General features: G+C 41.7%; 1 protein-coding gene across 2 annotated transcripts in view; it reads left to right on the forward strand.

The window, feature by feature from the left end:
• Positions 1-12,272, forward strand: part of PSD3 (pleckstrin and Sec7 domain containing 3) — a 1,090,324-nt gene that overhangs the window by 261,343 nt on the left and 816,709 nt on the right. For both annotated transcript variants that reach the window (XM_053703211.1, XM_053703212.1), the window contains one exon: positions 8,236-8,628. In XM_053703211.1, coding sequence (XP_053559186.1) covers positions 8,236-8,628 — 393 coding nt within the window. The remainder of the gene's footprint in view (positions 1-8,235; positions 8,629-12,272) is intronic.

A 12,272-nucleotide genomic window follows, 5' to 3' on the forward strand; every position in this document is an offset into this window, starting at 1 on the left:
ACAGATTTACAAGACGGAGTCTTGGTCTGCGCTTCATACTTTTCAAATTTAACAAATTTGATACCTTGCTTCTTCGGAGGCTATTTTTGGGAGAAAGGGTTTTTTACAGGCAGTGGTAACTTCCGTTGAAGTACCTGCCTTGTCCCTCCCATCATCCGTGTACTTTAGCTTTGGTATTGGTATTCCATAAGTAATGGATGATCCGTGGACTGGATACACTTAACAAGAGAAAACATAATTTATGCTTACCTGATAAATTTATTTCTCTTGTAGTGTATCCAGTCCACGGCCCGCCCTGTCACTTTAAGGCAGGTAATTTTTTCATTTGAACTACAGTCACCACTGCACCCTATGGTTTTTCCTTTCTCTGCATGTTTTCGGTCGAATGACTGAATATGGCAGTTAGGGGAGGAGCTATATAGCAGCTTTGCTGTGGGTGGACTCTTGCAGCTTCCTGTTGGGAAGGAGAATATATTCCATAAGTAATGGATGATCCGTGGACTGGATACACTACAAGAGAAATAAATTTATCAGGTAAGCATAAATTATGTTTTTTCTGACAGAGGTCAGAAAATCAAAGATTCTAAGCTCTTGTCAAGTACTTCATTCTGTTCTTCGTCCTTCCATAGCGCAGTGCATGGAAGTAATAGGATTGATGGTTGCTGCAATGGACATAGTTCCTTTTGCACGAATTCATCTAAGACCATTACAACTGTGCATGCTCAGACAGTGGAATGGGGATTATACAGACTTGTCTCCGACGATTCAAGTAGATCAAAAGACCAGAGATTCACTCCGTTGGTGGCTGACCCTGGACAATCTGTCACAGGGAATGAGCTTCCGCAGACCAGAGTGGGTCATTGTCACGACCGACGCCAGCCTGGTGGGCTGGGGCGCGGTCTGGGAACCCCTGAAAGCTCAGGGTCTATGGTCTCGGGAAGAATCTCTTCTCCCGATAAACATTCTGGAATTGAGAGCGATATTCAATGCTCTCAAAGCTTGGCCTCAACTAGCAAAGGCCAAATTCATAAGGTTTCAATCAGACAACATGACGACTGTTGCATATATCAATCATCAGGGGGGAACAAGGAGTTCCCTGGCGATGGAAGAAGTGACCAAAATAATTCATTGGGCGGAGGATCACGCCTGCCACTTGTCTGCAATCCACATCCCAGGAGTGGAAAATTGGGAAGCGGATTTTCTGAGTCGTCAGACATTCCATCCGGGGGAGTGGGAACTCCATCCGGAAATCTTTGCCCAAATAACTCAATTATGGGGCATTCCAGACATGGATCTGATGGCGTCTCGTCAGAACTTCAAGGTTCCTTGCTACGGGTCCAGATCCAGGGATCCCAAGGCGACTCTAGTGGATGCACTAGTAGCGCCTTGGACCTTCAACCTAGCTTATGTGTTCCCACCATTTCCTCTCATTCCCAGGCTGGTAGCCAGGATCAATCAGGAGAGGGCTTCGGTAATCTTGATAGCTCCTGCGTGGCCACGCAGGACTTGGTATGCAGACCTGGTGAATATGTCATCGGTTCCACCATGGAAGCTACCTTTGAGACAGGACCTTCTTGTTCAAGGTCCATTCGAACATCCGAATCTGGCTTCCCTCCAACTGACGGCTTGGAGATTGAACGCTTAATTTTATCAAAGCGTGGGTTTTCAGATTCTGTAATAGATACTCTGATTCAGGCTAGAAAGCCTGTAACTAGAAAAATTTACCATAAAATATGGAAAAAATATATCTATTGGTGTGAATCTAAAGGATTCCCTTGGAACAAGATAAAAATTCCTAAGATTCTTTCCTTTCTACAAGAAGGTTTGGAGAAAGCATTATCTGCAAGTTCTCTGAAGGGACAGATCTCTGCTTTATCTGTTTTACTTCACAAAAGCATTTGTTCAGGCTCTGGTTAGGATCAAGCCTGTTTACAGACCTTTGACTCCTCCCTGGAGTCTAAATTTAGTTCTTTCAGTTCTTCAAGGGGTTCCGTTTGAACCCTTACATTCCGTAGATATTAAGTTATTATCTTGGAAAGTTTTGTTTTTGGTTGCAATTTCTTCTGCTAGAAGAGTTTCAGAGTTATCTGCTCTGCAGTGTTCTCCTCCTTATCTGGTGTTCCACGCAGATAAGGTGGTTTTGCGTACTAAGCCTGGTTTTCTTCCTAAAGTTGTTTCTAACAAAAATATTAACCAGGAGATAGTTGTTCCTTCTTTGTGTCCGAATCCAGCTTCAAAGAAGGAACGTTTGTTACACAATTTGGACGTAGTCCATGCTCTAAAGTTCTATTTAGAGGCTACTAAAGATTTCAGACAAACATCTTCCTTGTTTGTGGTTTATTCTGGTAAAAGGAGAGGTCAAAAAGCTACTTCTACCTCTCTTTCCTTTTGGCTTAAAAGCATTATCCGATTGGCTTATGAGACTGCCGGACGGCAGCCTCCTGAAAGAATCACAGCTCACTCTACTAGGGCTGTGGCTTCCACATGGGCCTTCAAGAACGAGGCTTCTGTTGATCAGATATGTAAGGCAGCGACTTGGTCTTCACTGCACACTTTTGCCAAATTTTACAAATTTGATACTTTTGCTTCTTCGGAGGCTATTTTTGGGAGAAAGGTTTTGCAAACTGTGGTGCCTTCCGTTTAGGTGACCTGATTTGCTCCCTCCCTTCATCCGTGTCCTAAAGCTTTGGTATTGGTTCCCACAAGTAAGGATGACGCCGTGGACCGGACACACCTATGTTGGAGAAAACAGAATTTATGCTTACCTGATAAATTACTTTCTCCAACGGTGTGTCCGGTCCATGGCCCGCCCTGGTTTTTTTAATCAGGTCTGATGAATTATTTTCTCTAACTACAGTCACCACGGTATCATATGATTTCTCCTATGCATATTTCCTCCTGTCCGTCGGTCGAATGACTGGGGTAGGCGGAGCCTAGGAGGGATCATGTGACCAGCTTTGCTGGGACTCTTTGCCATTTCCAGTTGGGGAAGAGAATATCCCACAAGTAAGGATGACGCCGTGGACCGGACACACCGTTGGAGAAAGTAATTTATCAGGTAAGCATAAATTCTGTTTTTACTCAAATCTGTTCGTAGTTCCCAAAAAAGAGGGAACCTTCAGACCAATTCTGGATTTAAAGATCCTAAACAAATTTCTCAGGGTACCATCGTTCAAAATTGAAACCATTCGAACGATTCTACCCACTATCCAGGAAGGTCAATTTATGACTACCGTGGATCTAAAGGATGCGTATCTACATATTCCTATCCACAAAGAACATCATCAGTTCCTAAGGTTCGCCTTTCTGGACAAACATTACCAGTTTGTGGCCCTCCCATTCGGGTTAGCCACTGCTCCAAGGATTTTCACAAAGGTACTCGGGTCCCTTCTAGCGGTTCTAAGACCGAGGGGCATTGCAGTAGTACCGTACTTGGACGACATTCTAATACAAGCGTCGTCCCTTTCAAAAGCAAAGGCTCATACAGACATCGTTCTGGCCTTTCTCAGATCTCACGGATGGAAGGTGAACATAGAAAAGAGTTCTCTGTCTCTGTCAACAAGAGTTCCCTTCTTGGGAACAATAATAGACTCCTTAGAAATGAGGATTTTTTTGACAGATGTCAGGAAGTCAAAACTTCTAAGCACTTGTCAAGTTCTTCACTCTGTTCCACGTCCTTCCATAGCTCAGTGCATGGAAGTAGTAGGGTTGATGGTTGCAGCAATGGACATAGTTCCTTTTGCACAAATTCATCTAAGACCATTACAACTGTGCATGCTCAAACAGTGGAATGGGGACTATACAGACTTGTCTCCAGTGATTCAAGTAGATCAGAAGACCAGAGAGTCACTCCGTTGGTGGCTGACCCTGACCATCTATCCCAGGGAATGAGCTTCCGCAGACCAGAGTGGGTCATTGTCACGACCGACGCCAGTCTAGTGGGCTGGGGCGCGGTCTGGGAATCCCTGAAAGCTCAGGGACTATGGTCTCGGGAAGAGTCTCTTCTCCCGATAAACATTCTGGAACTAAGAGCGATATTCAATGTTCTCAGGGCTTGGCCTCAGCTTGCAAAGGCCAGATTCATAAGATTCCAATCAGACAACATGACGAGTGTTGCGTATATCAATCATCAGGGGGGAACAAGGAGTTCCCTAGCGATGAAAGAAGTGACCAAAATAATACAATGGGCGGAGGATCACTCCTGCCATCTATCTGCGATCCACATCCCAGGTGTGGAAAACTGGGAAGCGGATTATCTGAGTCGTCAGACATTCCATCCGGGGGAGTGGGAACTCCACCCGGAGATCTTTGCCCAGTTGACTCAATTATGGGGCATTCCAGACATGGATCTGATGGCGTCTCGTCAGAACTTCAAGGTTCCTTGCTACGGGTCCAGATCCAGGGATCCCAAGGCGACTCTAGTGGATGCACTAGTAGCACCTTGGACCTTCAACCTAGCTTATGTGTTTCCACCGTTTCCTCTCATTCCCAGGCTGGTAGCCAGGATCAATCAGGAGAGGGCCTCGGTGATCTTGATAGCTCCTGCGTGGCCACGCAGGACTTGGTATGCAGACCTGGTGAATATGTCATCGGTTCCACCATTGAAGCTACCTTTGAGACAGGACCTTCTTGTTCAGGGTCCATTCGAACATCCAAATCTGGTCTCCCTCCAGCTGACGGCTTGGAGATTGAACGCTTGATTCTATCAAAGCGTTGGTTTTCAGATTCTGTGATAGATACTCTGGTTCAGGCCAGAAAACCGGTAACTAGAAAGATTTACCATAAAATATGGAAAAGATATATCTGTTGGTGTGAATCCAAGGGATTCTCATGGAATAAGATAAAAATTCCTAAGATTCTTTCCTTTCTGCAAGAAGGTTTGGATAAAGGATTATCTGCGAGTTCTCTAAAGGGACAGATTTCTGCTTTATCTGTCTTACTACACAAACGACTGGCAGCTGTGCCAGATGTTCAAGCATTTGTTCAGGCTCTGGTTAGGATCAAGCCTGTTTACAGACCTTTGACTCCTCCCTGGAGTCTAAATCTAGTTCTTTCAGTTCTTCAAGGGGTTCCGTTTGAATCTCTACATTCCATAGATATTAAGTTATAATCTTGGAAAGTTTTGTTTTTGGTTGCTATTTCTTCTGCTAGAAGAGTTTCAGAGTTATCTGCTCTGCAGTGTACTCCGCCCTATCTGGTGTTCCATTCAGATAAGGTTGTTTTGCGTACTAAGCCTGGTTTTCTTCCAAAGGTTGTTTCCAACAAGAATATTAACCAGGAGATAGTTGTACCTTCTTTGTGTCCGAAACCAGTTTCAAAGAAGGAACGTTTGCTACACAATTTAGATGTAGTCCGTGCTCTAAAATTCTACTTAGAAGCTACAAAAGAATTCAGACAAACATCTTCTTTGTTTGTCGTCTATTCTGGTAAAGGGAGAGGTCAAAAAGCAACTTCTACCTCTCTTTCCTTTTGGCTTAAAAGCATTATCCGATTGGCTTATGAGACTGCCGGACGGCAGCATCCTGAAAGAATCACAGCTCACTCCACTAGGGCTGTGGCTTCCACATGGGCCTTCAAGAACGAGGCTTCTGTTGATCAGATATGTAAGGCAGCGACTTGGTCTTCACTGCACACTTTTGCCAAATTTTACAAATTTGATACTTTTGCTTCTTCGGAGGCTATTTTTGGGAGAAAGGTTTTGCAAGCCGTGGTGCCTTCCGTTTAGGTGACCTGATTTGCTCCCTCCCTTCATCCGTGTCCTAAAGCTTTGGTATTGGTTCCCACAAGTAAGGATGACGCCGTGGACCGGACACACTAATGTTGGAGAAAACAGAATTTATGCTTACCTGATAAATTACTTTCTCCAACGGTGTGTCCGGTCCACGGCCCGCCCTGGTTTTTTTTTAATCAGGTCTGATGAATTATTTTCTCTAACTACAGTCACCATGGTACCATATGGTTTCTCCTATATTTTTCCTCCTGTCCGTCGGTCGAATGACTGGGGTGGGCGGAGCCTAGGAGGGACTATATGGCCAGCTTTGCTGGGACTCTTTGCCATTTCCTGTTGGGGAAGAGATATTCCCACAAGTAAGGATGACGCCGTGGACCGGACACACCGTTGGAGAAAGTAATTTATCAGGTAAGCATAAATTCTGTTTTTATACTTCATGACTGAAAGTCCCCTTTATTTGTTCCAATGGTAAACCCTAGCATTTCACAAACGCTAGGATTTACCATCACTTTAAGCTGTCACCCTTCCATAAACAAACAAAAAACTAAGGTACATATGTAGAGAGCGTACACTTAGCAGCAGTATCTATATACAGGGAGTGCAGAATTATTAGGCAAATTAGTATTTTGACCACATCATCCTCTTTATGCATGTTGTCTTACTCCAAGCTGTATAGGCTCTAAAGCCTACTACCAATTAAGCATATTAGGTGATGTGCATCTCTGTAATGAGAAGGGGTGTGGTCTAATGACATCAACACCCTATATCAGGTGTGCATAATTATTTGGCAACTTCCTTTCCTTTGGCAAAATGGGTCAAAAGAAGGACTTGACAGGCTCAGAAAAGTCAAAAATAGTGAGATATCTTGCAGAGGGATGCAGCACTCTTAAAATTGCAAAGCTTCTGAAGCGTGATCATCGAACAATCAAGCGTTTCATTCAAAATAGTCAACAGGGTCGCAAGAAGCGTGTGGAAAAACCAAGGCGCAAAATAACTGCCCATGAACTGAGAAAAGTCAAGCGTGCAGCTGCCAAGATGCCACTTGCCACCAGTTTGGCCATATTTCAGAGCTGCAACATCACTGGAGTGCCCAAAAGCACAAGGTGTGCAATACTCAGAGACATGGCCAAGGTAAGAAAGGCTGAAAGACGACCACCACTGAACAAGACACACAAGCTGAAACGTCAAGACTGGGCCAAGAAATATCTCAAGACTGATTTTTCTAAGGTTTTATGGAGTGATTAAATGAGAGTGAGTCTTGATGGGCCAGATGGATGGGCCCGTGGCTGGATTGGTAAAGGGCAGAGAGCTCCAGTCCGACTCAGACGCCAGCAAAGTGGAGGTGGAGTACTGGTTTGGGCTGGTATCATCAAAGATGAGCTTGTGGGGCCTTTTCGGGTTGAGGATGGAGTCAAGCTCAACTCCCAGTCCTACTGCCAGTTTCTGGAAGACACCTTCTTCAAGCAGTGGTACAGGAAGAAGTCTGCATCCTTCAAGAAAAACATGATTTTCATGCAGGACAATGCTCCATCACACGCGTCCAAGTACTCCACAGCGTGGCTGACAAGAAAGGGTATAAAAGAAGAAAATCTAATGACATGGCCTCCTTGTTCACCTGATCTGAACCCCATTGAGAACCTGTGGTCCATCATCAAATGTGAGATTTACAAGGAGGGAAAACAGTACACCTTTCTGAACAGTGTCTGGGAGGCTGTGGTTGCTGCTGCACGCAATGTTGATGGTGAACAGATCAAAACACTGACAGAATCCATGGATGGCAGGCTTTTGAGTGTCCTTGCAAAGAAAGGTGGCTATATTGGTCACTGATTTGTTTTTGTTTTGTTTTTGAATGTCAGAAATGTATATTTGTGAATGTTGAGATGTTATATTGGTTTCACTGGTAAAAATAAATAATTGAAATGGGTATATATTTGTTTTTTGTTAAGTTGCCTAATAATTATGCACAGTAATAGTCACCTGCACACACAGATATCCCCCTAAAATAGCTAAAACTAAAAACAAACTAAAAACTACTTCCAAAACTATTCAGCTTTGATATTAATGAGTTTTTTTGGGTTCATTGAGAACATGGTTGTTGTTCAATAATAAAATTAATCCTCAAAAATACAACTTGCCTAATAATTCTGCACTCCCTGTATCTATCTATTCTGTCTGTCTATCTAGACTTATCTGTTGTAGGGCTCAGCAAACCCAGGTGCCAGGAAGTCACTGGTGCTTTAAAATTAGTCCCTGGTTTAGATTCCCCAAGATACCCACGTCCCCCCTGCCTGCTGCCACCAACCCACATAAAATTTAGCTTTATTTGGCTCGATCCTTTCACAGTTATGAAATAAAAATTCAGCTTTTATTGTGTTATTATATAATGTATAATGTGTAAAAAATCTGTATGTATGTGTGTATGTGTATATATATATATATATATATATATATATATATTAATATCATAAACATTTTCATGGAATGATTAATTATCTTTATTCAAGTTCTAGGATTGGGACTGATGATCACTATGAGGATGCATTTGGGTCAAAGAGGTGTTCAGAGGACTCCACTGACCTTTACAGCTCTCAGTTTGAGAACATATTGGATAATACATCCTTGTACTACAGCGTGGAGTCACTTGATACTTTATACTATGAACCTGATAGTTTCTTCAGTTTTGATATGCCACTCACACCTATGATTCAACAGCGGATTAAGGAGAGCAGTCATTTTATGGAGAGGAGCACTCCAGCTGAGGACCGTCAGGAGTTCCTCAAAGTTGATACAAAGTGTGGAATTACAATGGGTTACTGCAACGAGGTCATTAATGGCCTGGATGACATCACAGGAATAGAGTTCAGCAAAACGAGTGAAGAAGTGTCATTCTCAGGAAGGTAAGATGCACAATACATCATGGTTACGTATGTATATTGCAGCTACTAGTTTTATTACGAGAAGTTATCAACAAAAGGTGGTTCATTTTTGTTGCCTCAGAGATGCTGATAGATGGACAAGTGTTTCACCTTATTTGCTAAAAATGAATATTAATAGTATTTGTTCATTCTTAAAGGACCACTAAATACAGTAAATTAAACAATTGCCAAATACACAATACAAAGACAATAAAATATCACTTACTTTGAATTTGTAATGAGTGGTAGAATACTTTCTGGCAAATACAATTTTACCTCCCCTTGTATCATGTGACAGCTATCGGTCAATCACAAAATGCATATGTTTATACTAGGCACCGTTGCACATGCTCAGTAGGAGCTGGAGCCTCAGAAAGTGTACATATAAAAATATAAGCACATTTTTATACTGGAAGTTTATTGGAAAGTTTTTTTTAATAGCATTCTTTATCTAAATCATGAAACTTTGATTTTGAATTAAGTGGCCCTTTAACAATTGTTCACTATTTACCCTTTTTTGAATCACCTTTTTATGGTTGGTTTTGTAATAAACAATATGTGAGAGATTGTAAATAATAAAACTGCTAAGCAAAGCTACATCTATGCGCAGCCATTTCCTGGACTCTTATGGGGCTTGACGTGGGGGCAGGGTTTCTGTGATAATGGGGGCGTGGTTTAACATGTTGCTGCTAAAATATAAGCATTGTTATTATATCACTTTACTAAGTTTATTACTATTTTTAGATGATTTTTTTTATTATTATGATGATGATTATAACTTAAAAATTCGATAGTAATATAAAGCAGAACTAGATGTGTAAAAATGAATTTAGATAAATCTGTGGTACTGGCAAAGTGGCAACGGACATTGAAACTTTAAATCATAAAAAACATATATATATATTAAACTTTATTAAAGGGACACTGTTCCCAAATTTTTTCTTTTGTGATTCAAATAGAGCATGCAATTTTAAGCAACTTTCTAACTTACTCCTATAATCAAATTTTCTTTATTCTCTTGGTATCTTTATTTGAAATGCAAGAATGTAAGTTTAGATGCCGGCCCATTTTTGGTAAACAACCTGGCTTGTCCTTGCTGATTGGTGGATAAATTCATCCACCAATAAAAAAAATGCTGTCCAGAGTCTGAACCAAAAAAAAAGCTTAGATGCCTTCTTTCTCAAATAAAGATAGCAAGAGAACAAAGAAAAATTGATAATAGGAGTAAATTAGAAAGTTGCTTAAAATTGCATGCTCTATCTGAATCATGAAAGAAAAAAATTGGGTTCAGTGTCCCTTTAAGTTTTGAGTTCTTGTGGTTGTCACCAGCCAGCTAAGCAATCAAGTGAGGAGCCTGGACCTAGTATGATAAATCTGCTCCCATTCCATCCAAGTTCCAAGCATCAATCACATGGAGCAGGCGGCAGAATAATTGGTCTTGCAGTGTCAGGCAGCGCTGGGTATTCTGCTCTGTCTCAGCTGAAGGTTTCTTCTGATTACAGTGTCGTGTGCATGCAAATGAAAGGGTAGAGTTGGTGGGAATGAGAAGTGGAGACTTGGACATTGGGAGTAAGACCTGGGACATGGACATACCTCCTGATTCTGGGGCTGTCCAGATTATGTGGCATCGTCCACGTCCACGTTCCCCAGGCATACCCCCCGGGTGTGTGTTTACGTGACCTGGCATCTACCCTTGAGATTCATTCACCTTTTACTTCAAAGTTACTATTTCTTTGAAAAGAGTGTATACGCTGGTGGTTTGGCGTCTGATTGGTTGTACTGCAAGTTAAACATAGAATGCTTAAAGGACCATTAAAGAGACATTAAACACTAACGGCTAGATTTAGAGTTTTGTCGGTAACGACCCGCGTAGCTAACGCTGGCTTTTTTCTGGCCGCACCTTTAAAATAACTCTCTCCTAACGCAGCCCCATTGTTTGCTATGGGGAAACACTTCCTACGTCTGCACCTAACACCCTAACATGTACCCCGAGTCTAAACACCCCTAACCTTACACTTATTAACCCCTATTCTGCCGCCCCCGCGATCGCTGACCCCTGCATATTATTATTAACCCCTAATCTGCCGCTCCGTAAACCGCCGCTACTTACATTGCCCCTAACACCGCCGACCCCTATATTATATTAATTAACCCCTAATCTGCCCCCCACAACGTCGCCTACACTTATTAACCCCTAATCTGCCGAGCGGACCGCACCGCTATCATAATAAAGTTATTAACCCCTAATCCGCCTCACTAACCCTATAATAAATAGTATTAACCCCTAATCTGCCCTCCCTAACATCGCCGACACCTAACTTCAATTATTAACCCCTAATCTGCCGAGCGGAGCTCACCGCTATTCTAATAAATGTATTAACCCCTAAAGCTAATTCTAACCCTAACCCTAACACCCCCCTAAGTTAAATATAATTTTATTCTAACGAAATAAATTAACTCTTATTAAATAACTTATTCCTATTTAAAGCTAAATACTTACCTGTAAAATAAACCCTAATATAGCTACAATATAAATTATAATTACATTGTAGCTATTTTAGGATTAATATTTATTTTACAGGTAACTTTGTAATTATTTTAACCAGGTACAATAGCTATTAAATAGTTAAGAACTATTTAATAGTTACCTAGTTAAAATAATAACAAAATTACCTGTAAAATAAATCCTAACCTAAGTTACAGCGGCACTTTGCGGTCAGCAGATTAGGGGTTAATTATTGTAGGTAGCTGGCGGCGACGTTGTGGGGGGCAGATTAGGGGTTAATAAATATAATACAGGGGTCGGCTGTGTTAGGGGCAGCAGATTAGGGGTACATAAGTATAACGTAGGTGGCGGTCGGCAGATTAGGGGTTAAAAAAATTTAATCGAGTGGCGGCGATGTGGGGGGACCTCAGTTTAGGGGTACATAGGTAGTTTATGGGTGTTAGTGTACTTTAGAGCACAGTAGTTAAGAGCTTTATGAACCGGCGTTAGCCCAAAAAGCTCTTAACTACTGACTTTTTTCTGCGGCTGGAGTTTTGTCGTTAGATTTCTAACGCTCACTTCAGACACGACTCTAAATACCGGAGTTAGAAAGATCCCATTGAAAAGATAGGATACGCAATTTACGTAAGGGGATCTGCGGTATGGAAAAATCGCGGCTGAAAAGTGAGCGTTAGACCCTTTTTTGACTGACTCCAAATACCGGCGGTAGCCTAAAACCAGCGTTAGGAGCCTCTAACGCTGGTTTTCACGGCTACCGCCAAACTCCAAATCTAGGCCTAAATAAATAATTGCTTGAATGATGTATTCAGAACAAAGATTATCCTGAGAATAATTTGTACATGTATTTTTAAATATTATATTAGTTGTTTAAATATTGAAAAAGTAAGGGTAAAGCTAACGTCCATAAAGCAGTAGGTGTTGCCATATTGTAACTTAGGTTACCTTTTTTGCTGAGGCCAATTTGGAGTGGTTATAAATGGCTTACTAGAGTGTGCAACCAATGACTGTGTGGTATATAGCTGTGTCTGCACTGCCATGTTTAACATGAATTGAAAAGCCCACAATATTCGGAATCAAATTACAGGACAGGAAAGCAAAATAAATAATGAAAGCATACTGC

Source organism: Bombina bombina, chromosome 2 (genome assembly GCF_027579735.1).
Source record: "Bombina bombina isolate aBomBom1 chromosome 2, aBomBom1.pri, whole genome shotgun sequence".
Lineage (NCBI taxonomy): Eukaryota > Metazoa > Chordata > Amphibia > Anura > Bombinatoridae > Bombina > Bombina bombina.